We start from the raw sequence: 26,802 nt of genomic DNA, 5'->3' as shown, positions 1-26,802 counted from the left end.
GAACATTGTTCTGGTGATTTATCATTTCATAAACAGAAAACACAGCAGATTATCAGAGATCAGCATTAAATCTCTTTCATAAAGAAACTCAACATGTACAAAATGGAAACTGAACTCACACACAGTTTTACTTCAATGAAAATCTGATGTTATATGTAATAATTCAAGATCCCAAAGCAAATATGTGGGAGTTTAACATGATTGAATCAAAGATGAAGTTAAATCAAGCGGAGCGCAGAGGTTCATGTCCTCCCATCACATGAGTTTCACTTCAGTCGTTTACTGGCCTCTGTTTGACAGCTCTACTGGTTTCAACATTGAACTGTTTTCTGTGTGGCGTTACCTGCTCTTCACAGGTCAAATGTGCAGCCGAACACAGTGATGGACGAGACTCGACCAACATTTCCAGAGCCGATAAGCAGAAGAGAGTCATATGCGTTCATACATTATATTTAAATGTGTCTAAAGCAGGGCGGGGCTTGATTTTTGATTAGATGGTTGTGGTTTGCTATTGGTGGATCTCATGTGAGTGACAGGTTTGCCGCGTCACACTCACATTTTCACAAAAACAGTTAAACAACATTGGCTGAGTGATGCAGTGTACATAATCAGTGACATTGATTGCATAAGAATTCAAAACGTTAAACTTCCATAGATTATAGATTCAGGGCCCACAACTTAAACGATTTCAAGTATTTAGTTGTTTATTTGTACGTAATTTGGGCTTCCAGCTCATAAAACCCACGAAAACAGGATTTCAAAAAATGTGAATACTGTGAAGAAATCAGCCCAAATTTGACAGGGCATGAATGTTTTACACTGAGTGTCACACACTACTCATGTACTAAACTCAAAGCACCTGCACAGGATTTCCCAGGTGTCATTAAATTGCTTCACTTTGGTTCAGTTGTCTCAGTTAGGATCAATATGGGGAAGACTGCAGACTTGACAGCTGGCCAGAAGACCATCATTGATACCCTCCATAGGATGGGTAAGCCACAAAAGTCCATAGCTAAGGAGGCCGGCTGTTCACAGAGTGCTGTGTCCAAGCATATCAATGGGAAGTCTAGTGGACGGGCAAAATGTGGCAGGAGAAGATGCACCAGCAGAAGAGCTGACCGTGGGCTTCAGCGGATTATCAAACAGACAAGATTCATCAATCTGGCATCCTAACTGAGACAACTGAACCAAAGTGAAGCAATTTAATGGAAAACCTGTGCATTTAAGTCTTGTTACTTGTTTGATTTGGCACAATTATTCGTCATTATCGGATGGGATTATTCCTAATATTCCTTGTTCAGGTTGTTATGAGTGATCCCCAGCTGAAAAGCTTGGACCAGTTTAAAACCTGCATAAAAAAAAAAAAAAATCCCAAACACAGCGATCAAGTTTAGTTTTTTTGTGTTCTAGGACTATTATTTCGTATTCATTTGTATTCTCCTGTTAGTTCTTGTTTTGTCTGATCTTGTCAGTCACTAGTTTGCTTTAGTTGTTACTCATTTCATTTGAATTACTCGCTATCACGTGTTCATGTACCCTAATATTGATTCAGATCTTTGACTGGTGTTGTCTTTATATTATGTGAAGCTGTTGCATGTTTTTTTCTTGTGTCATGATGGATTACCTTCTTTGTTTTTGTTAAAGCGTAGAACATGTTTTTTAGATCCACATCTTCCTTTGTCAGCCGTGACAACAGCCAGCGGCCTAAGATTGCTATAGGTGGTTTGTTTTGCATGTATTTTGTCAAAAAACAAGAATTTTTGGAAGAGGTCTCCAACATATTACTCGACCTTAGATGTAGATCGGCATCCATTCATGAGGACATGGACTTTGTCTATAAGAACTGAACAAGTTCTAAATGTATTGTCCAGGTTTTCTGAAACCACTTCAATACCCAAAGCTCCAGAAGTTGTGTGGAATCTGGCGTCTGCATTGGAAACACTAGACAGATGTCAGTGCACACTTCTTAATGGGTACCAAGCACCAATTATTCAATCAGGAAAAAGGGGACGCCCTCGTTTTGACATATCAAAAGAGCACCTTGAATTCCTTCTTGAATTTGACTTCACTGCTCCTGAAATTGCTAGACTTTTGGATGTGAGTGTCAGAACAATTAGAAGACGAATGAAAGAACTGGAATTATCAGTGAAGTTTTACAGACATTAGTGAGGAGGATCTCCGACGAACTGTGGCAGACTTTCTTGCAACCACTCCCAACTCTGGATACAGAAAGGTCTCTGGATATCTGAGGAGCACAGGCATAAGGTATGGCAAATAAGATGCTTACTATATTGTGCTCCAAACATATGTTCTTAACCTACAAGTTTTACTTAAGAGATACTTAAGAGATAAAATAACTAAGTAAACAAACTTGCATTATCACATGTACAGAATCTATCTTTAGTTCAATATCCTGAACTATACTTATGAAAATCTTTGCCATGCATTTAGTGTTATGCTTTCCCCCCCTAAAAGGATCCCTCAGCAAAGAGTCCGAGCAACTCTCCGATCCATTGATCCTATTGGAAGTGTCTCACGAGGCCTTGAGGTCCTGCTCATACCTAGAAGACCCGACTCCGTTCCCTCGCCACTGTCACTTTGGCACATAGATGGAAATCACGAGCTTGTGAGGCAAGTCTTTGTTCACTTCATAATATTCAATAATGTAAAGAATTTTAAATTCAACAAATCGACAAATAAAAAAACAAGCCACTGTTCAGCTGTACATCATGGAGACAATACAAGTTTAGAAACAAAAAGTCTTACAGACTTTCAATATTGAAATTAAAATGAGTAATCAAATTAATAGATGGCACAATTTGGGATACAGTGTCTTTTATTTATGATGGTACATATTTTTTTAGTAGTAGTACATTAGTTGATCAGTTTCCCTTTTCCATCAATTAAAAGCAAACTTTGTTCCAAAAGAAATTTCAGTTTTATAATGTATTGTTCCAGCACTATACTAGGAAGACATTTATTTGTGAAAATGTTTTTTTTTTTTAAACTGATCATTATGCAAATGGTTATAAATATTTTATAATGTTATATTTGAGCAATGTGTAACGAAAATGTAAACTAACCCTTTTCATTATTTTAGTTTTCCTTTTAACAATGTCAGTTTCACATTATGATTGTGGGGAATTATGGAAGTTGACATGATGAGAAGGCCAAGAATGGTAATCCATACTCAGAATTTGTCCTCTGTATTTAACCCATCCAAGTTAGTACACACACACACACACACACACACACACACACACACACACACACACACACACACACACACTGTTCCTTTGGAATAATTGTTATTTTGCTGTTCTCATTTTAGATGGCGAATAATTGTCCATGGAGGAATTGATGTATAGCAGGAAAATCATGTGTCTTCAAGCAAATACTAACAACAAAGCCTCAACGGTGCTTCAGTGTTTTCTGGAGGCTGTACAGAGTCATGGATTGCCTGTTCGTGTCCGAAGTGACAAGGGTGGAGAAAATGCTGATGTTGCTCGGTTCATGTTAGAGCATCCCTTAAGGGGACCAGGTATTTTAACTTTCAATATTTATTTATTTTTCAACTTACAATCTCATCCCCTGTACTTAACAGGTGCGTGCTATAAGATATGGAATGAGATGTTCATATTCATGATGTTGTTGTTTTTCCTACATTACTAACACAACCAACATCGTACCTTTAATTCTTCCTTTTTACTTGGCAGAAACAGGAGCATGATCACAGGCAGAAGTTAACTTTATTAATTAATAAAGTTAACCTAACTCATAAATTGGACTCTATATGAGGTTCAGTGATTCAGGTCAAATGATTGTGAAATAATGATTATGTTAAAACACAACCAACACCATCAGTTCACCTTTTCTATTTGTTCATCTGACTGTTATAACTCATGTACAGCAGCCAAACAAAACTTAAAGTTAATAATTTAAGGGTCAAGAGCCCAACTAAAACTCACACTGATCTCCATAATGGTGTCTTCAATGTTGGCAATAAAAGATATTTTGTAAATTTTACTCATTTTAAATGGTTAACTTTTAAGGAATTAATTTGATTAATTATTACTCAATTGTAATTTGTTAAATTTAATTAATAATATTGCTTGTAATCTGTTGCCTCAATTTTATTGATTAGATATCATTAAAATCAGTGTATTCTTTTTTACAGATCATGCAGCAGTTGATATTAATTTTTCTGATACAAAATTTAAGCAGAGAAGAAAAGAAGCCCCTGGTTACTGGAAGTTAAATTGTTCTTTTTTACTATCTGACTCATATTGTCCGGGGTTAGGAAAATCGCGGACAATCTGATATCTCGGACTAATATCTCGGCCATTTCTAAATGGGAACTTTTTAAATATGAATGTAGAAAATTTTCTATAAAATCTGGAAAGAATAGAGTGAGGAAAGAATAGAAATAAGGAAATCACAGAGTTGATTAGAAAGATGAGTGAGATTTTAAGGAATCCTAGTAACCCGGGAGAGGATGACAAGGAATCTCTTTATTCTTTACAAAGCAGTCTGGATGATTTATTTTTAGAGAAAGCAAGGGGCGCATTCATTAGATCAAGAGCAAAATGGCTTGAGTTTGGCGAAAAAAACTCTGCTTATTTTTTCAACCTAGAGAAAAAGTAATAAGAGGATCTCCTCTCTATATATTAATGATACATTATCTAATGACCCCTCTGCGATCTCTTCTCATGTTTAATTTTTTTTAATCAAAATCTATACACCTCTTCTTTTGATCTTAATGCTTCATCCTTGTTTTTCCATAAGATTGACTCTGTAATTCCTAAAATTAATGACCAGAATAGAGAACTTTGTGAGTATCGCTAAAGCGTGTAATACACACGCTGGTCCACTAGCGGATGCGTGTCAATGCCTGTGTCCCAATGTGCATACTATCCATCCTAAATGCTGACATTAGTAATTGTCAATAATATTTAGGGCAGATAGGGTGGATAGTATGCACATTGGGACGCAGGCATTGACACGTTTTGCCTCCTCTAGGCGTGAAAAGGACACGCATGAATGAAGGTTGAGTACCAGCAGGGGGCGATGATTTCCTCAATGCCAACAACTCCCCACGGACCAAAGAGAGAAGCGATATATTGCATTCTCCAAAATTCCCGCGTCAGGTCGGTCAAAGCCATACATTTTTGTTATGGTTCTGTAATTTAAGAATCCTAACCTTGCTGTAGCCTAACGTTATATTTGTGTGTGTGTGTGTGTGTGTGTGTGTGTGTGTACTGTGGAGCTTTTTAATCTATGGTGCTGTTAACGTTACCGTGGTCCGTAACGTTAATGGAAATTGATATTAATTGGCTAACGTTAATTAATTAATCACAGAAAGCTGCAATGACTGCATATTATGTTATATTAACATTATCAAAAGTTGTTATGGTCGATGGGAAGTAACTTTAGATCAACCCCGCTGCTTGTTGATGATGATGATGATGATGATAATATATGCGCGAATTTCGATCCTGAAATATCAATAGGCCTAAACGTTACTGATGTTGTATCTATTCTAAATGATCCACACATAAAAAATATCGATCCTAAGGTGTTTTTTTAAAAACAGTAATTTTATTTATTTAGCACGAATTTATTTTATTCATAAAGTATGCATTAAATTGATTGAACGTGACAGTAAAGGCTTTTACATTGTTAAGAACCACTCTTTTAAGAGCCACTCCTTTTACTCTTACTTTAACTATTACTCCTCTTACTACTGCTCTCTCTCACACACTCTCTCTGTTTCTAATTCTCTCTCTCTCTCTCTCTCTCTCTCACACACACACACACTCTCTCTCTCTCTCTCTCTCTCACACACTCTCTCTGTTTCTAATTCTCACTCACTCACTCTCTCTCTCTCTCTCACTCACACACACTCTCTCTGTTTCTAATTCTCTCACTCTCTCTCTCTCTCTCTCACACACTCTCTGTTTCTGATTCTCACTCTCTCTCTCTCTCTCTCTCTCTCTCTCTCTCACACACACTCTGTTTCTAATTCTCACTCACTCTCTCTCTCTCTCTCTCTCCCCATTTCTTTCTTCTAAAGCTTCACTGTCTTCAAGTAAGTATTGTTACTCTATTCTTTATTTTTCTTTTACCTTACTCTCTCTCTCACTGTCCAAAACATTTTTAGAAATGTACTTTTTAATTTGCAAAAGGTTTACCCATTGGGGTACAACACTGGCAGCCCTTTAAAAAAATTAGCAATGGTTTTACTACGGTAACCATACACACATGACTAATTACAGGCGCATCGAGAGCACAAATCACTAATTATTTTAGAGGTCATGAAAATGTATTCACCTCATATATCAACCCAAAGTGCATGCTTTTAAAAGTAAAAAGTATCGGTATCAGCGTTATTGAACCCTTTATTTACTTGGTATCGGATCAATACCAAATTTTGCAGTATCCAGTGTAGTCTACTTCCTGTTCTGTGGTGTGCAATCTCCACTCTCTCTTTCTCATATCTTATGCAGTCCTATAACAAGCTGTCGTTAATAACATTGTCACATTGTCTTCCTCTCTTCCAGAAGCCTGGTGTCTTCAAGTAAGTATTGCTTTTTATTTATTTAAGTCTCGTCCTGTTTTGTTTGTGTGAAAGAAGTACTTCTCAAAATCTTTTTGTGTCTTTGTCACTCTCTCCCGCTTACTCTATCTATGATAGAAATGCCAGGCCAAGGGTCAACGAGGCGAAATTGTATGGTTTGCCATACAGAAATGAATGTGGCCTGCAAAACTTGCAACACATGCCAGGAAGAACAGCCACATAAGCTGAGGCTAAAAAAAACACTAAAACAATGTGATCAGAAGAGGGAGAGCTGGGTGGATATGCAGAAACAACATCACACCACCTCTCATATCCAGGGTGAAGCTGTGTTGTTGGTATGCGATTGCTTTCATTGTTTTTATGCAGGTTACGCAGGTTATTTTCCAAATGTTGCTATATATATTTTACAATAATACATGTTACTTTGTATGTGTGTGTCCTTGTATTTTTATCTTGAAGAATAGCAGGCACTGGGATTAAGGGGGTTTAACTTTTGTCCAAGCCTGGAAAACAGCCGAATGCTTGGGTGTCTGAGGTTTTGGCACCCCGCTGTCAGCTGAATGTGACATCACATACATGCCTCGAAAGAATTAAGGGCCTGTATGATATTGTTATTCAAGGTAAGAATATTCTGTTATTGTATTTTTTTTATCTTCCTGTATTTGATGCTGTCACAGGTAAGGCTGTGGTTGCCTTCTCTTGACTAATAGATCATTCAGATTATCATTGATGGTTTTCGCTTACAATTAAAACTGGTCCTAGCAGAGTAACTTCACGATAGCCTATATTTTATTATTTGTTTGTTTATAACGAACAATGACATTGAATTGGAAGACAAGGTAATTAGCCATGCTATAATTTTAATTACAAAATTCCAGTAGAAAAAAATGGCACAATTGGTCAACCACCAGACTAACTCAAACATCCATCACATGTCTTAAGAACATTCACCTATTAAATCAATACTGCTTGGTAGAAGTAGTTTGGTAGAACAGCACTTGTTAGGTCTATACACATCTCTTTTTGCTACTACGGCTGCAACCAACCATTATTTCTACTGTCGTTTTTTTCCCCTTAAATTAATCGATTAGATGTTTGTTCTATAAAATGACGTAAATTTGTGAAAAAGGTCGATCAATGTTTTCTAAATAATTCTGTACTTCTACAATGTAGGCTGGACCACACAAGTTGCTGCAGAACAACTCAATGAACCTTCATCAGCAGCCCCAGTTGATCCCCCAACAGGACCACCAATGGTCACACCAGATCAACAGGAAACAGTGGCCCTGCTTAATCCCCCAACAGCTCCAACGGGACCCCCAGCAGCACTTATTGAACCACCGAAGTCCCCAATTGGACAGTCAGTGTCCCTTTCAGCACCCTCAGTACAACCACAGCAGCAGCTGTCCCAGAACCTGGGGAACAGACCCCACTCCCCAGAAGGGCCTTCAGCAGCCTCCCCAGTTTCTCTTGAAAAAGGTAAGCAAAAAAGGAGCTATATGAAGAGTATTGAAAATAAGTTGTAAGCCCCACAAAACCTCTTACTTTGTGTAATGTGAAACTGTAAACAAATTCAGAGTCCAGAAACATTTATTATTATTATAATCCTAAAAAAAAATTACACAACTGTTTTCAACATTGATAATGATAATAATAAATTACACAGTGTGTCCGTGAGCAAGGCAGTGAAGGCACTTTACTCCAGGGGCTCCAGGGGGATTGTCCCTGTAAATGCACTGTAAGTTGCTTCGGATAAAAGCTTCTGCCAAATGCATATATATATATATATATATATATATATATATATATATGATGCTCGAGAAATATATATATATATATATAAATGTTTCTTGAGCATCAAATCATGATATTAGAATAATTTCTGAAGGATCATGTGACACTGAAGACTAATGATGATGAAAATGCAGCTTTGATCACAGAAATAAATTACATTGAAAAATATAATCAAATAGAAAACAGTTTTTTTTATTGTAAAAATATTTCACAATATTTCTGTATTTTGGATCAAATAAATCCTTGGAGACCGGAAGTCTTCTTTTAAAACATTAAAAAATCTAACCGTTCTGATGATTTTGGCCACCACTGAATATACATTTTAAAGCGATTATATGATCAGAACCTCTCATCAGATTCCATGAACTGCTGCAGTTCATTACTTCAATAATGCCGGTGTTTGCCCATATTTTAGGACATTGTTTGGGTGTTTCGGTGTCTTCCTATTCGTGGTGCACAATATATTCACTCAGTATCATTATTGCAATATCATATGAAAATGTTGCAGAAAGTATGCAGTATTTCGTTTATTTTGTGGAGAGATGCGTCCGTTGACTGTGTGGCTTAGTTGTCTTCGATTTAGAGTAATCGTTTCATTGGCCAGTTGCATACCCTATAGAGTAATCGTTTCATTGGCCAGTTGCATACCCTATAGAGCACCACATGATGAGTGCGGCTCTGGGAGACAACAAAACTATGGAGATTGGAGGCGAAAAATATCAGAAATGGGGCCAATCAATTTTTGTGTTTTTACATGTTTAAGAATATCTAAATTAATATCGTTATCACAATATTCATGATCAATATTCCAATATCACATTTTGTCAATTTCGTGCAACCCTAATTAGGCACTTTGATGGAAATTGATTTGCAAGATCTAACTGTCTATTCAAGGTTATAAAGTTGTGGAATGATAGGCTATTTTCAGCTGTGATTACTTCACTGTGATGACATTATTCCAAACTGATTGTACAAGTCCTTCAGCGGCTTTAGCCTGCTAATGGCAGGACCTGGTTATCCTTAAAGGAATAATTCACCCATAATGCATCATTTATGTATCAAGTGCTCACCGTGTGCTGCCTTCAATCCCTGAAACAAAGTTTTAGTTGTTCATGGAAAGACATTTGGACAAATAAAGCCCAGTCTTCATTATAAACTGTGCTTAAATATCTTTTACATATTTTAAATGTTTCCCTGTGTTTAACAGATGAAGTTGTGGAAGGAGGCTGCCCTGCTCCCGCTACTGTGCGGCCAAATAAAAGGAAAGGTGTGTTGATGTACTGCTTGTCCAGCTTTCTGTATAGGAGTGTGGACTGAATGCCACAAAATGGATGAGTATGAGCTGCAGTATCTAGCTACAGTCTTCTGGCAATTATCTGGCAACGTAACAGCATACATAGTCAGAAAGTAACATACATTTTTTGGTTTTGGTTTTGGTTTTCACAGTCAAAAGCATGTTAGTCTCTGCTATGAGAAAGCGATTAACGACTCTCAGGCAGCACAATAGAGATTCATTTGAATTCATGGATTTAACTTGTCTTTGTTTGCCAATATATTTATCACAACTGCCCGACCCTACAGTTTGTGTTGATTACAGTAAATTACCAGTGTTCAATACAACTTCTGTCCCATAATAACTACAATATGAAAACTATAACTAAGCACAACCCATGCTAGCTTAATTATCATTCTATAATGGCTTGTTTATTGTAGTGTTAAGCTTTGTGTGAATAATATTTTTTCCTTTCAGAATGCCGACATACAGTGACAGGGAGCCGGGATTATTACCCTGTGAAGAGGGTTGCCAAATACAGAGTTATCAAGGTTAAATACCACTAAAACACTATACAGGTTACATAATGGTCATTTATTGGTGTAATGGTCTTGAAAAAGTATTGGTGATTGGTATAAACTGCTAAACATGGCAAATATTTGAAACTGAAAAGGTCTCACTATTTTTAGGGCCACAAATGGAAGCAAGTGGAGTGGGAGCCATGCAAACTCTGGTATGTTCGACTTCTCATGGGTAACACATAGCCAATTAATTTTAACATGCACAAACTATTGACATATGTTAGGTAAGATTAAGGTAAGATTTGTCTGTATAGTTCATAAATATATTATTATTACCAACACAAAGTGTCTTAATAAGGTGTTGAGCTAGTACGTGCCACCAGAAGAGTTTCATGTTCTTTTGGCAAGTCTCTGAAATCTGGGGAGCTCCATTCGTCCAAAATATATGCTTTCATTTGGTGTTTTGATGACGGTGGTGTCCAAAACCATAACAGCTTCAGTCCAGAAAGTTGTTATGGTGGCTCTTGGTGGCCCAACACCTTACTAAGACACTGTATTTAGTTTTTTCTCTTAAAGAGGTCATGACATGAGAAACCAAATTTGCCTTGATCTTTTGGTATATAAGAGGTCTTTGTACCATTAAAACGTCCTGCAAGTTTCATAGCTTAAGACGTCCTCCCCATTATAAACGAATCATTTATTTAATCAAGCTCTAAATACAGCTCGTTCTGGATCCATGGTATGAAGTGACGTCACGGTACGAAGTGACGTACCAATCGTTTGCATATGACCGCCTCCAGTGTAGACAAGTACGCTTCAAGCGCAAGATAACTAGGCCTCATTTCATCATCGCATCTGTCACGCGCTTCACATGTGTTCAGCCGACGTGCAGCGAGTGGTGTCTGTTTACAAGAAGATTGCGATGTCACGCAGATGTGCTGTTCCTGGCTGTGGACAAACAACATGTTTGAATAATATACGCTGCTGAAAGATCCAGACGTCAGGGGAAGATGGATGCAGTTTATTTTTTGCGGACGTCGCAGTCACGGCAGTGTTAATTTAAGTGTGTGTTCTCCACATTTCAAGGATGAGTGACAGTTGAGAACAATCGCAGTATGATGCTGGCTTTGCCAGAAAACCTTTGTATAAGATAAGGCCGTGTGGACTATTCTGGGCTCAACAACGACGACGCAAACTGTAAGTAATGTAGGCTATTTAAAACTTAAAACTTTTTTAAAACATTAATTGCAGTTTAATTCATTATGAATAATCACAGTGTTTTTACTTAGTTTAGCCTACTTATTGTTTCCATGACCGTCATGTTCATGCCCCGTAGGCTATTAAAAGATGTAGGCTGTCAAACTGACAAAATAGTTTCACACTTTCTATGTGGACGGGCTGATGCATTCTTAGTTGTGTTGATGGTTCATTTCCTCTGATTCCGACTCAAACATCATTGCAATCGCCATCGCCTCGCACGCATCACCCGTTACTATGGTAACGGTAAACACATCTCCGCAAAATCCGCACGTTTTGACAAGGGGGCGTTAACAATTGATGCATAGGCACTGACCTTAGCCAATCATAACAGTGGGCGTTAACACTGAACTCTTAAAGTGTTTGAATCAGAGGATGAGAAACAGGGTGGGAAAGGTCATAAATCACTAAATTTTAAACGTTTTTTTGTCCAAAAAACTATAGTAATACTATAATTGCACCTAAGGGAACATAATAAAAGAAAAGAAAAAAACATGTATGACCCCTTTAAAACTTTTTTTTCTTTTCTTTTTTTTCACTGATTAAGATGTTATGCCCAAACTACTCGGCCTGCATTATGTGAAAGTCTTTTTTTTTTTTTTTTTGGAGCTTCAAGAGAGAAGCAAAGGAGACATGACCTGTTGCCTCAAAACATTGAATTCACTGTTACCTTGCGGATGGCTTATATGCCCCATGTAGTTACATTGGAGCTCATTTTTAATTAAGTTTCTCAAAAGTAATGTAATCGGTGACATTTTTCATTTTAGGACCTCATTCTCATAAATCTACAATACAGAGATAAAGAAATTGTCTGTTACAACATTACTGCCTTACTTAATACCTGGATCAATATATTTAGTGTCAGCTCGTGATCTTCATTTGTCACATATGTTGTCTTACAGTAAAATGTGGACTTCACATTCCTCATGTTTGAGTTACTAAGAAAACAAACAGTATTTCTTTTTTAATAGAATTGTCTCTAAAACGGAGCCGTCGGCTCAGTCAGTCTTCATAAGTGAAGATAAACCTACCAAACATGTAAAACACTTTGGAGTATTGTGCACACCAAACAGTGATTCATGTCACACACATAACAGATTATAGGATTTTATTGTCTTAAAATAACAATTAAGGCTTTCCTTGCATTGTAGTTGACTAGCATTAGCCTACTGTGATGTAATGAAACCCCACTAAAACACAGCGATTGGAAAACAGCTACAGGGGTCTTAATGTGTGTCTTTGTGTCTACAGTTCATCTGCAGAACCAAAACATCTAATTGCATATTTCCTTATTGTGTTACAGTGGAAAGAAGTGGCCATTGGAGTGGGTGGCGGATATGGACACTTGTTAGTGATCCCATTAGGTTCCCAAGAAGGTGCTGGAGCACTGTTATGGTTTTTTTGGTTTCTTTCTTTCTTTCTTTCGTTCTTTCTTTCTTCTTACTGTTGTGAACATGAACGCTTCTTGCGACTGGACCCTTTCATTGCCTCTTTCAGGTGTATTTAATTTTGCACTTTATATTGGGTATTAATACTTTCATGTTTTGCACTCCAATTATTGTCAGTTATGAGCGAGTTTAGTTATGATTTGTCGTTGTTTACTGTGCTTTCATCAATAAAACATTGAGGAATGAATTTGTTCTTTATTTTCAGACACACTATTTATTGAATTGTACACTTCATTATATGAGCATCCAAGACAACATAAAATATATATGGGAATTTATTCAGAGAATAGTTTTATAAAAAATAAAATAAACATTTGTAGCTTTTGATCCTTAACTTTTCTCTATATAGAAACCATACTGTCTCCTATGAATAACACATGATGTCCTGTCAGTGTTGGGCTATCGAAACATATCAATCATCCACACTAATTAATTGATCACATATTTTGCCTACACATTTCATCTGTCAAACAATGGAAATGCCTTCGCATACAGCACCATGATTATAAATGGCAACCTGTTATACAACTATACAAAGCTTTTTTACATAAAGATTGACAAATTTGGGAAATAACAAAAAAATGTTTTAAATATATGTAAAACTACATTACATAATGTGTTGAGTAATCGTACCATAATTAAAAATAATGTGAACTGTTGTCCTACCAATCACGTTGTGAAGTTTTGCTCAATAAAAATGGTTTTAAAAGTGTGCCGGTGACCTCATAAAGCATTGCACATATGTGTCGTGTCATTATGACGTACAGTTTGTGACTTTACTTTGTCCTGGATGGAGCTGTCCCTGGATTCCCCTTCCTCTTCAGATGGCACTGTTATTACCAACAGTGTATAGATTACTTTTACTAAGATTACTGCAAACAGATGTCTTTCATTAACAAGGTAATGTACAGGAATACATTTATAATCTTAGCAATTACATTACAATTACTATTGTAATCAAATTATCTTTACTTCAGTTACTTGAGCACTGGACTTTTGAAAGATATCATGAGAGCTGAGGTGTCTTTTGGTAAAGGACCAGGTTTTAATAGGTTTATTTTGTTTGTGAAACTGACCCTGAATCAGACCTCATGATGTGGTGTCTTGCTCTGCTTGTGGTATAGGCTGGACTCAGTGAGATTTCAAAGTAACACAAAAGTAATTAGTAAATCTAATTACTGTATTGCTCTTGGAGATATGGGAAGTGTAATATAATGTCATATGTAAGGTAAATTAGATGACGATTGTCTATGTAGCCACTTAGCCATATGACCACAGCATAAAAACACTTAATTATGAACTATAAAAGTATGGACTGGGAGGATGGACACTGGATATCTATAATGATTTTTAATGTAACTCGCCTCTGTATTTTAATTCATATTGAATCAGATCACTCTGAAACACTTTATCAGGTTAGGGTTTGTGAAAAAGAAACGTTCCAAGAGGCCCACAGTGACATCTGTGATTCAAATAAGTCAAAACTCTGATCATATTTTGAGCTATTTTTAAACATTCTCAGTGGTCTTTAAATTATGATTATGCCGCTTTTAGCCAAAATCACAAAACCTGTGCCGTTTTCTGGGACTTCGCTTCAGCAGAGCGGCAGTAGCTCATTAGCAATTCGCCTCTGCGTTGTGGGCGAAGCCGTTGGCACGGAGGTGTCACAGGGTGTCTGGGATCCTCAGTTCCTGAACAGTGAATTTTGCAGGTTCATGCAGCACCTCGTCGAAGAAGCATTAGGTTGTCCACATAGGCTGGGAAGAAAAGATAATCATTAATCTGTATGTACCAAAAAATAAATAAAAATAAAACAATTATTGATTTGTCTTTAATCCACCATATGATGTTTTTTTCTTCAGTGGCTGGATCGTGTGTTTTCCTTTCTTTGTGCTTGGGGTATTTGATCTTGTATGCTGGTGTTTCGTCTCTAGACGTCAGCTGGTCCCTGTTTCCATTTTCATTAAAATGCAGCGAAGCGAGATACAACCTGAAATCACAAATATATAAAATGGCCATCCAAAAAAAACAAATGAATAAATTCCAACCTGGATTCAACTAAGAATATAGGTGAGAGACAGGTGTGTGCTTTTCCAAATAACAAATAAATTGACTATTCTGTTTACCTGCATAGCATTCCCCTGTAGGAGAAGAGGACATTTTTGGGGGCAAATCGCAGAATGACGCTGTGGAAACCCTCAATGGCCGATGTTTGGTGCCTTGGGCTGAGTTTTGCCACACCTTTTAAGAGGTATTTGTTTGACACAATCCTCTCTAGTTTAAACAAAGCCGTTGATTCTGCAATTAAAATATTGATAGCATTAATATTAGAATATTCTTTTCACTTTTAGGAAAGTTGTGCAATAGCACAAACAAGTTGGCAAATTAATGTTGATCTGTATTATTTATAGCAAACAAAGGTATGGATACCAGTACACTACATGATCTTGAGATTATATGCCTGATTTCAACCACTTTTTGGGGCGGCTTCCATCCAAGGCAGGGTGCAGACACTCAGGGAAGAGGACGTTGTCATGGCTGTGGATGTTCTTGACATGATTACTGAACGATGTCCACTTAGCTACAGCTTCTTCACTCGATGAGGAAGAGATGGCACACCAGTACAGATGGTTTCCCAGGCTCTGCTGCCATCTCTTTAACTCATTGCAGTCCTTCATCTTTGCCAGAGCCTCTACTTTCTTCGAAACACCTGAATGGCGAGAATGAGCAAATGGAAGTCTGTTACTTGGGACCGTGTATATCACAGTTCAAGAACCATGTGAATAACAATTTTTAAAATTTACTTCACCTTTGGCAACATGCCAAACATCATAAAAGTGCTCAATATCGTTCCTCTCAATTCTCAAAAACTTCTGGATTTGAGAGTGTCTGTCAGTGACAATTGATGCAACTTTCACAGCAGATTTTTCCAGGAAATCGAGACTCCTAATCAGGCCCTCTTTCTCCATGTTGGCACTGCCGCCACATTCGTTACTCTGTGGGGTTAGAGAAAACAATATTGCAAAAACACATGATTTTTTTTCTATTTCACATCAACATTCTGTCATAGGTGAGATATTAAAATAAATGATTAATGCAGAAGGTCAGAATGTCATATTCACCATGTGACATTTATTTTCATAGATTTATTTTAAACTATGTGAATTATTCAGGTTTTGCACGTGAGCATAAATGAATAAAATCTAATTCAGAAATAAATTTAATGTTTTTATTGGGCTCCTAGACTTCTGGGGGAAATCAAACTTTACCATTTCTATGTGAGCATGTAGTCCAAACGGGCTCAACCCTCAAAAAGTGTGAATGGGTGCTCAATCCTCAAGCAATTAAATGACAAAAGTACAGGACAATATCCTGTACCTTTTGGACTAAGTGGGCATGTGCCATAATCTCACCTGCACCAACTGGACATCAATAATTTTTCCCGTGTTGAGGTCCATCAGTGAGTAAGAGCCATATTTTGCACAGTGTCCCGGGCTGTCGGCTCTCATGTCACCCCCAAGCTCGGCTCCCCCAGGCCTACTCTTTGTTTCCTGGATCAGGTCTGCTTGGGTCCGCTTCCACACAGCGAAAACACATGGCTCCATAAATGATGAGGCATGGAGGAAATATGTGCTCTCTACTATGTTGCAGACTTTGAGTGCAGACAGAACCTGTAACACAACCAAATCTTGATGAGTTGATTATGTTTTGAAATTAGACATTAGAAATTACACACACATACTTCCATTAATGCTGTATATTTTTATCCCCTTCTTGCTACATTTATGCACATTTATGTACTGTTACTTACTTTGCTGATCTGTCTAAATGACGTGCCAGTAAAGTGTACTGCAGCAGATAACTGCAGGTTGCCTGCTGGGGTGCTGCCGATGATCGGCTGACTTTTCCACTGCCTGGAGTAGTCACAGAAAGGACATTTCTGTCTGATTGACAAAAATGTTCCCCTGACATGCTTCTCCAGCTCACATGTCCGCTGACAGATTGGACAGTCATGGAACAGAGCAAGGAGGCAATCTTCATATACAAGATATTTGACAATATCTTGTATTGGTGTTGGAGGGCTGTGGGGTGGGTGGAGGATGAAACTTTTCATAAAACATAATACATAATACAGCAATTCGACTACAAAGTAATTTAAAAAAGAATATTTAAAGAATTGTATTATAAAATAAAGGAATTCACATCAGCAATATCAATCCATGTTCTGAGATCACAAAATGAGTAGATTGTGAAGATTATTCGTATTTGTAGTTAGTGTGTAAACCAGGAAAAAAGTTTTTTTGAAAATATGTAAAAGATGCAGATTTTTGTCTAATTGGCAGTGAGTGATCACCTGACAATGGTTGAGTCACTCAAAGAAGACATGCTGGGGTGATATGTTGACTGAGAACTGTCAACTGGTTCTTCCTCAGCATCATCCAGATCCTCTGTGTCATCCAGCAATGTCTCAAGGCGTCTCCTTTTCAAAGGTGGGGGCCTTGTCTTGTCCGGTGTTGAAGTAAAGCCTCCAAACTCTGCTTTCACCTCAGTATTGGTTCCAAAGGAACTGGTGGATGGATTGACTTGGATAGCTGTAATATGACAATTTTAAATATGAACAGACATGTATTACTATGACTACATATTACAGTCCAGGGGTCAATACACATCCGGTGACACTATGCCAATCATGTAGGACAGATAATGACAGAGCAGCTTTAATTTCAGCAAGTACCGGTAGTAGAGTTGTACATAACTTAATTCATGTAGTTCCTAACACACAGCAGCCTGCATACAGACACATATATGGGAATAAACAAAGAATTACTGCATGAAAAGACTCAAATCCGGCAAAATACGGGCATGGTAAACTCCTGTGTAATTTGATGTTTGCCGGATGTATGCGGGAAAAAGCGGATCAGAGTAACATGGAACAGTATATTTCCAGATAAACCCGGAAACCTCACATATGCGGACATATACAGGAATCCGTGAAATTTCACGGACATATACAGCTGAGACACTGCTGGGTGTGAGAGGACTGACAACTGTTAGGTGTGAAGACCTTTCATATGTTAATGACTGACACTAAAGGTGCTGGCTGTTCTCAGAGGGAGGGGTGGCCAGGGAGGACTTCAGGGTTGAGAATTATCTCTGGATTACTATAGGCTAAAGCAAACAAGCTTTTTGTACAGAAAAATAAATAAATTCTTAAGGACCTGAAACACAAAACCGACGTCAAAGAACTAGCAATGACTAAAGCCGACTCTAGGGTTGGCTCACGTCGCCTGTGTCAGGGCCTTAAAACCACTGCATGAAAAAAAGTCTCTTAATCAAATATTTTTTATAAAAACAGGACAAAATAAACACCCAGTCTGAACATATACGTTCACAAAAACATCTGAATATTTAATGAAATAAACAAAGGAATTTAATTAGTGCTGGGAAAAAATTAATCGCATCCAAAATAAAAGTTTGTGTTTGCATAATATATGTGTGTGTACTGTGTATAATTATTCTGTAAATACACACATATGCATGTATTTAAGAAATATCTGCATGTATATACTGTATATACATTTATACACAATTTATATTATATATAAATATAAATAATTTAATAAAAAAAAAAAAATCTTAAATATATACATGCATATGTGTGTATTTATATATACAAAATAATTATATACAGTACACGCACATATATTATGCAAACACAAACTTTTATTTTGGATGCGATTAATCGCGATTAATTTTTTTCCCAGCAATAAATTTAATGGAACAAATAAAGAAAAATGAACCAAACATTTCAGAATATCTCAAATTTTATTGTGAAGTTTTACAAATTGCAGACAACAACAATTGTCACCTTTTTTACAATTGGCTTTTAGCTTGCTTAGTTGGGGAAATTTAATTTAATATTCAACAATATTATTGATCTGCCTGCGTTGACACTATTATATGAGATCTGAGCTGAGCTGGACGATGACATCACGGTTTTCTCCAAAGTGGCTATATATATCCACATTTAAATTTATTTATTTATTTATACAACAAAATGAATCACCACTGAACTGACTTAAGCTGGACTGTGAAGCTATTTTCTTCTGGAAACAAACTGTCTTGCATTACTTTCCTGTTATCTCTGTAAAGCTACTTTGAAACAATCTGTATTGTAAAAAGCACTGTATAAATAAAGGTGACTTGATATTTATTAAAAAGGTAGAAGGAACCTGAGCTTTTCTACTCCACTGAATTGAAGACCGAGGTCACTACAGTTAAAATCTCTTGCTGATTTAATCCACCTTTAAACTATTAATGTCTATGAACAAATAACCTATGTATTTTTATGTTTGTGTGCCTCAGCGTTTCTGAGTGAACACCGCTGGTTTACTCACTATTTTAAAGTGTACTGTCGATCACGTGATATGACGTCATGACGTGCAGCTGACGTTACCTGAAAAATCTGTCCAAGATGGCTACCCTCTTGAGCGACGTGTATCAAGAATGAAACAACTATCCGGCAAAGAAGACGTTAGAAAGATTTAAGATTGATATTGAGTATGCATGTAATTTCTGTGGCTTAAATGAAGAAACTATTGAACATTTGTTTTATCACTGTGTGTTTACTAAAATGTTCTGGATGAATGTACAAAACTTTATTGAAAGGAAAACAGGACAATCATTACGTTTGCAGGAGAAGGACGTTCTTTTTTACTTTGAGGACATTAATTTGGAAAAGGACTTGATTTTCTTTGTACAACTTGTTTTATTTTTAGGAAAATTTCACATTCATAAAAGAAAGTGGACTGACAGCAAGCCATTATTTAATCTATTTATACAAGAGCTATCTCATTATAGCACCACTATCAATGATCTTAAACAGTCAAAGGCTTTAAAAACAAATTCTATTCTGAAAAAATTCCTATGCATCTAATGTGTTTTTTGCATACCCTCTGTAATCTTATTTCTTTTAATGTTTGTACCCCTGGCAAACAGTTTTGTTCTGAACATTTTTGTTAATAAAAAAAAAAAAAAAAAAAAAAAAAAAAAAAGAATGAAACAACTTGTAAGTAAACCAAAACACTTCAAAACTACTTTGCTTGTTGTAATATTGTAAGAATATCATATTACACGTGATATTTGACTTAGACGAGGCTATTTTTAAGTTGCAAGCGCGGTGCCGCGGGCGCGATTGCCGTCAGTCCGCCTGCTAGTTACAGATAATATCCTGTGTACTGTTAATGTCGTGGCAGGGCAATAATGTTAACGTTAGTCAATACCTCTTTTCAGCAAGCGATAGTCCTTCTGTTTTTGAGTGTGTTGCTGCTGTTTGTGTTAAGCGCCCTGCTCTGGCAAGTTCAATGTGATGTTATCTACATGCTGATGCACCCAAATGAGCTAGTGGCTAACGTTAGGTTAACTTTTACTCAAACAAAGTTAAGGTTATGGACATAATAGTTACCGAATGAACTATGCAAGTTTTTATTAAACCCTTTACAAACGTCTTTTCATTATAGGTTTAAGTGGAAGGAGTGCAGTGAGCATCCCCAAAATCAAGGTGACTCAAATGTTAATTTAGTCTGTAACTATTTTTCACCATTTCTTTTATTTGGAGTCTAATTCATTAGCATCAATCAAACGTCTCTTAAAAATTAAATCTCTTGCTGTCTGTTTTTGTGTGCATGTGCAGACCTACATTGTCACCAGAGAGCAACTTTATCGGTAAGTTACATTCACTTGAAATTCTGTATCATTAATTTGTCATTAAAGAGGTTGATTGCATAATTTGACTGGTTTCATATTGATTGTTTTATCTGTGCAGGTGAAGGACTTCTTGGGGAAATGGCCGGCTCTTCGGATTGAATCACAGGTAAAACAGACTCACTTCTCTTTTCTGCCACTCTTCACACATATTTCACTGCCAAATTTTTTATATGTATCACATTCAAATGGAACAGCAAATGCCACTATTCACTGTGTGTAAGAACTATCATTTTGCATGTGACCATGTTGCTCAACAATGTATTTTAACGGAACATGTTGCATCACAAATGTGTTTTCTGTTGCAAATCGAGTATTAGTCTTTTTATATAATTATTTTTGTTTGTTTTTGTAGCTTTGTGCTGAGTTCCAACGCATTACAAACGTCAACATACGGAACCAGTTCTATGCTGTGCTTGACCAACACACACCTGCACTGGTGGCCTTGTATAGGCAGAAGGCGGCACGAACCGGTAAGATATCAGAGGCGCTGAGTGACATCTTAAAGACTTATGAACTGATATGTTTTGTCTCTTATGTTTACTGTGATGGCCAACTTATTCAAACTGAAAATTCACTTTTGAGGTTCTTGCAGATTGTGAATCCATTTAAACGCTTTTTAATTTCAAACTTTACAGGAACCCGTAAAGCGCCTCCATAATTCAGAGAACAACCCACACAAATACGATCCACAAACCGGGTAAGACTGGGTATTGTATACTGTAAATGTTAGTTTAATCTACCACTATATGGATTTGAAATACTAAAACTGAATTTCATTAATGATGCCTGCAACTTTTTCCCCCAGAATAAATTCATCACATAACCTGGCTGTGACCACTTACCTCTTCGAAGAATTAAGGACAACTTTTACAGACGTTGACCCTGAATGTGCAAAAGGTAATCTTAAAGATGTTGTAATCATTTTAATGTCCTCTGTTTTACTTAGTTTTATTAGCATTACATTTATTTATGATTTATTCAACAGGTTGCAAGATGTATTTTGAGACTTTGCAGAGGAAACTGGTTAAGCAGTTGTTGTTTTTTTTCTTCTTCAGAATGTAACTGTCCTCCTCTCTGTGTTTTAGTGGTTAAATTACTGTCATGTTTTGCAGTTGCTGGAGACCATGTCCAGTGTTGTACAAACCCAACACATAAAGGGAACTGTGGAAGACTGCAACAATAGAACTGATGTCTGATGAAGATGCTATACGCTGATTTCACGCAGCCGCCATTTTGAAATCGAAAGTGAGGCTCCGGTGGGAAAAACCCCGGAAGTACAGATAAACAACAATGCCTTTGGACTACCAACCTGAAGCTGCTGCCGCGATTTACACTTTTGGATGTTAATATCCAATATAGGATATGTATATAGTTCATTCCTGCTTCTTTTTTTACTTTCTGAATTATATAAAAAAAAATATTTTATTTATAAATGAATTTCACTGTATATAGTCTAAAGTATTAAAGAAATGTATGTACAGTTTTAGAATTGACACAACATCATTAAACACAACAATACGCCATCGCATTCAAGACTCTCCTATGATTAAAGGCGACACTTCCGGTTTTCTTTCCACCGGAGCCTCGCTTTCGATTTCAAAATAACGGCTGCGTGAAATCAGCGTATTGTTGATGGAAGGCCAGTGTGGATGCTGAGGTCTCCACCAAACAGAACCACAGAGTATCTGCTCTCTGCCAGGTACTACAAACCAGACTAGAGGCTGACCCACGCTACGTCACACCACCAGTGCATCATGGCACTTTGAAAAAATGAATATTTACATATATACACTTTAATTTCTATATTTATTTATTGATCTCGTTTTATATTGTATACTTTGTATATTTGTTCCTTTTTGATGTGCATGTTGCTGATCTCCACGTTTTGTATTTTATTCCTTTACACCTTTGTTAACATTTCTTTTTCCCCATTCATTTTAATGTATGTTTATAATGTTCTTTGGAATGTTCATGTTATATTTGTTTTTGTTCCTTTACATTTTCATCCCCTCAAATATTTGTGTTCCCCCATTCCTTTTTAATGCTTGTTTATAATGCTCTTTGTAATGTTTTATTTACCTTAATAAAAATGTCAGACTTTCTCATTGTTCTTTGTGTGTGTTTTTAAAATTATATTTGAATGTATTAAAATTGGGGTAAGGGGGGTTTAGTGTATACTGAGCAATATCTGCATAGCTGGCCTATAACCAATCAAATCACTGTGCAATAAGGCCTAGGGTGGGTTATGTTCTAAAAGTAACCAATCAAATCACTTTCCTGGGTTTTCAATGTGTCCTGTCCTCCAATAGTGGTCTGGGTAATGGGAGTGGTTTTAAAAGAAAAGGACCAATGGGGGGGAGGCCAAAAGGTGCACAAAGGTGTGAAAATGTTCTCTTGAAAAATCCTTTGAGGGATTACTTGCCATGGCAACAAATGGCTGTAGCACGGGAGTATACGTCCACAACATACATCCGATTTGGTATCATTTCGGATGTATACGGACATATACAGACCCATGGAATTTGAGCTATCCGGCCAGTATACTCCTGGATTCTTCCGAATTTCAGCAGTGTATACAGGAGTATACTGGTCCGGATACACCTCTTTTCATGCAGTGGTTCCATACAGGCGTATTGATGGCGAAATGTCAACAGATGGTTGATGTTTATCTATAATCGGATACCGCAAAAGTTTAATTCGAAGTTAGTTTGCTCTGTCCATTTCACCACGGACTGTTTTTCTAACCTGGGACAATATCAAGCAGGCTTCTCTCAGCGTTTCATACTGACGAAGGGGACAATTTCAACTATATTCCAGCAAGCGGTAAGTAGTGATTTACTATGGAAGTAGCGATCAACTTCACATCGTTTCTCTTAGTAGGATGAAAATAATCTAACTTAAACTGTGATTAATATACAGAAAGCGATCAAAGAACAATCCCTTTCCAATCGTCCAAGCTGTCAATCACACAGCGCGAGTTTATATGGACACTTGCCAAAACTCGTTATGAAATCAATGACGCTGTTACACTGCACAACGAAGCTCTTACTGTATTTATATGCCTCATGTTTGCATTGGTGAAATCATTAGTGAGTGCAGAAACTGTGTTGCAATGATAAGATCTTTTTTCACGCGATCAACAGGCTGTCATCTGCTCAGTGCTCATCACTGCAATTTTTTATGTGATTGAAAGAGATCTAAATACTTAAACTTCTCACGATTCGTTAATCCCGATAGCTGTAATAGTAAAAACGTATAATAGCTGTAATAGTAAAAGTTTTCCAGATAGTTCCACATGTAATGCCAGATATTTCATATGCAAGCATTTCAGCCAATCACAGCAGAGGGCGTTTACACTGAAGTCTCACAGCAGACACGCCCCTTCAAACAGAGTGTTCAAACCAGGGAATGAAATCAGGCTAGGAAATATGCCTTTTATTTCTAAATTATAACAATTTTTGATCTAAAAAACATACTAACATTATAAGGGCACCCCTGGAAACATGATAAAATAATAAAAATAATAATAAAAATAATCCATGGAATGGGACCTTTAAATATAATGTATGAACGCATATAACTCTTTTCTGCTTATCGGCTCTGGAAATGTTGGTCGAGTCTCGTCCATCACTGTGTTCGGCTGCTCATTTGACCTGTGAAGAGCAGGTAACGCCACACAGAAAACAGTTAAATGTTGAAACCAGTAGAGCTGTCAAACAGAGGCCAGTAAACGACTGAAGTGAAACTCATGTGATGGAGGACATGAACCTCTGCGCTCCGCTTGATTTAACTTCATCTTTGATTCAATCATGTTAAACTCCCACATATTTGCTTTGGGATCTTGAATTATTACATATAACATCAGATTTTCATTGAAGTAAAACTGTGTGTGAGTTCAGTTTCCATTTTGTACATGTTGAGTTTCTTTATGAAAGAGATTTAATGCTGATCTCTGATAATCTGCTGTGTTTTCTGTTTATGAAATGATAAATCACCAGAACAATGTTCTATGTAATATTTGTAAATGAGGTGACTTTGAAATAAAGGCTGACTTGATTGTTACTCTTTGTAAGTCTGTTTATTGGACTGTAATCTGTTTTGTCAGCGTTGTGTTTTTGATCATTAGATGTTAATGGATGATTTAAACTGATTCACTCTTTTCATTTCAGTGAAATAAATGTCAGAATGTGCTTCAAGTGTATTACTTTTGCACAAGACAAAATGTTAATATCTGCATTTTCATATTTTGCACTATTAAAGTTATAAATACAAGTTTGATTCCTCTCTTTCTCACATATATATTTACAATTTTACTGGTAAACAACATTAATTCACATTGTAGATAAAAAATAATAATAACAATGTTCCATTAAAAAAATCCTTCCTGACCAGTTTAACCTTTCATCAGCTTCGGCCTTTCAAATGTCAAAACTTTACAGCAATCATTTTCTGTTCAACTATTATTTTTGTAATTTACAAGAACAAATCAAACAAAACTAATCTTAACATTCAGACATCAAAGAGCAATAAGAATATTGAGTTCTTCACAGACAACTAGTCAAAGCAGTGATTGTCCTCTTTCTCATTAGATTTTCCTTCTGCTAAACTAGATGTGTGTGTGACTCCAGTAGAGAGACAAACATCAGCCGAGTGTTTCATTCATTTCAGCTTTATTCACACCTGAGGTCTGACGACACCAGATATGAGGCCGAGAGCAGAACTCACACTTTACTCCAGTCAACATCTGCTTCATTTCTCCACACAAATCACTCTCATCTTCACTGTTATTGCACAGGGGAAAACAGCGCATTATTAACAACACACACTGATCTAGTAATGGGGCATGTTGACACACTAATCTGGGGAAATGAGAAACTCTTTCCACTGAAAACAACAACCATTCATTTGATGAGATTCCAGTAGTTCATGTGGTTTCAGTCCTGATGTAATAATGACTGACGGCACAATGTTGATGCTCTTAGTTTCTCTTTTCTGCTCAGATGATTCTGTCATGTTCAGCTTGTTGAGTTTCTCCATCGAATTTAACATAAACTGACCTGGAAAAAATAAACATAATGAGCATTTATTTATTTATTATTCTAATTTAAAATGATAATTGTAATTGCAATTTTGATTAACGTAATTCAGATGTAGTCTCACATATATGGGTGTTTAAGGACAATATGTTATTACTTTTTTACATAAACCACATGAATGTTTTTAAACTTGTAGAAAATAGTATAAAAGTTTTTTGAAATCATATGAAACAAACACAAATACTGTGTACATTTCTAAAAACTTGATAAATGTATTTTTTTTTACAGGTTTTTTGGTAACACTTTATTGTACAGTGTCATTGTTACACGTTACGTGTATTTACTGTAATAATAACTATAAACTCGAATGTACATTTCCTGAAGAAAATGTGAGTGGTGCTTGCAGTGGCAAAACTCGGCCCTGGACACATGCTAACACAATTAACAATGTTGTGATACCATGATATACCACATTCTAGTATGATTTACCATGTTTATAACATGATTTACAATGAATGATCACATTATAGCATGATTTACCGTGATTTACCATGTTTCTAACATTATTTACCAGAATTTATCACAATGTAGCATGATTTACTATGATTAGCATGTTGCTAGAATCATGTTAGCATGATTAACATATTGCTAATACGATTAACATGATGCTAGCATGCTTAGCATGTTGCTAATATGTTTTTAGCAAAAGATGTTAGCATGATGCCAGCATGATTAGCATGTTACTAGCATGATGTCAGCACGATTAGCATGTTGCTTGCATGTTATTAGCATGATGATAGCATTATTAGCAATTTTCTAGGATGTTTTAACAAGATGCTAGCATAATTAACATGTTGCTAGCATGATGCTAGAACAGTTGTTTTTTATCATGTTTACCCTAAGCTAATTGCAGTTAGCATGTAGCTATTCACAGCTAGCATGTGTAGCATGTTGGAAGTCCTGTTTGCTAGCATGAGTCAAAAGAGCCAACCACCATCTCTATACGATGTTCTGATGCAGAGATATAGGTCTTGCAAAACGGTTGCTAGGGTACTCTATTTGGTTGCTAGGCAGTGGCTTGGCAGCTGCCAATGATGAAACTCCAAAGGCTGCTTGTCAGTGTGAATGA

General features: G+C 36.6%; 1 protein-coding gene and 2 long non-coding RNA genes across 6 annotated transcripts; 2 read left to right on the top strand and 1 right to left on the bottom strand.

Moving 5' to 3' along the window:
- The first annotated feature begins 10,167 nt into the window (after positions 1–10,167).
- LOC311296711 lies at positions 10,168–13,430 on the top strand. Its single transcript, XR_014628688.1, has 3 exons — positions 10,168–10,195; positions 10,334–10,377; positions 12,726–13,430. It is a non-coding gene; the product is annotated as an uncharacterized lncRNA (long non-coding RNA).
- A 1,124-nt stretch (positions 13,431–14,554) lies between these two features.
- On the bottom strand, positions 14,555–17,640 carry LOC311305076 (uncharacterized protein; the record flags this gene model as incomplete). The annotated part of the gene is made up of 8 exons (XM_084432544.1): positions 17,225–17,640; positions 16,682–16,784; positions 16,284–16,541; positions 15,680–15,866; positions 15,332–15,580; positions 14,997–15,168; positions 14,711–14,860; positions 14,555–14,627 (listed from the first exon to the last, which is right to left on the bottom strand). The coding sequence occupies exons 1-8, from the start codon at positions 17,254–17,256 to the stop codon at positions 14,555–14,557; spliced, it is 1,224 nt and encodes a 407-aa protein (XP_084288670.1). The 5' UTR covers positions 17,257–17,640.
- A 2,704-nt stretch (positions 17,641–20,344) lies between these two features.
- LOC311296569 lies at positions 20,345–21,669 on the top strand. 4 transcript variants are annotated; one of them, XR_014628622.1, is made up of 7 exons: positions 20,345–20,431; positions 20,564–20,595; positions 20,696–20,743; positions 20,990–21,107; positions 21,273–21,334; positions 21,443–21,534; positions 21,623–21,669. It is a non-coding gene; the product is annotated as an uncharacterized lncRNA (long non-coding RNA). The 4 variants fall into 4 exon arrangements; XR_014628623.1 differs by having other exon boundaries at positions 21,273–21,344; XR_014628624.1 differs by having other exon boundaries at positions 21,273–21,356.
- Positions 21,670–26,802: the final 5,133 nt, after the last annotated feature.

Source organism: Rutilus rutilus (assembly GCF_951802725.1).
Source record: "Rutilus rutilus genome assembly, chromosome: 1".
Taxonomy (NCBI): Eukaryota; Metazoa; Chordata; class Actinopteri; order Cypriniformes; family Leuciscidae; genus Rutilus; species Rutilus rutilus.
The sequence above is the reverse complement of the archived record's forward strand: the minus strand, read 5'-3'. Positions and strand labels throughout refer to the sequence as shown.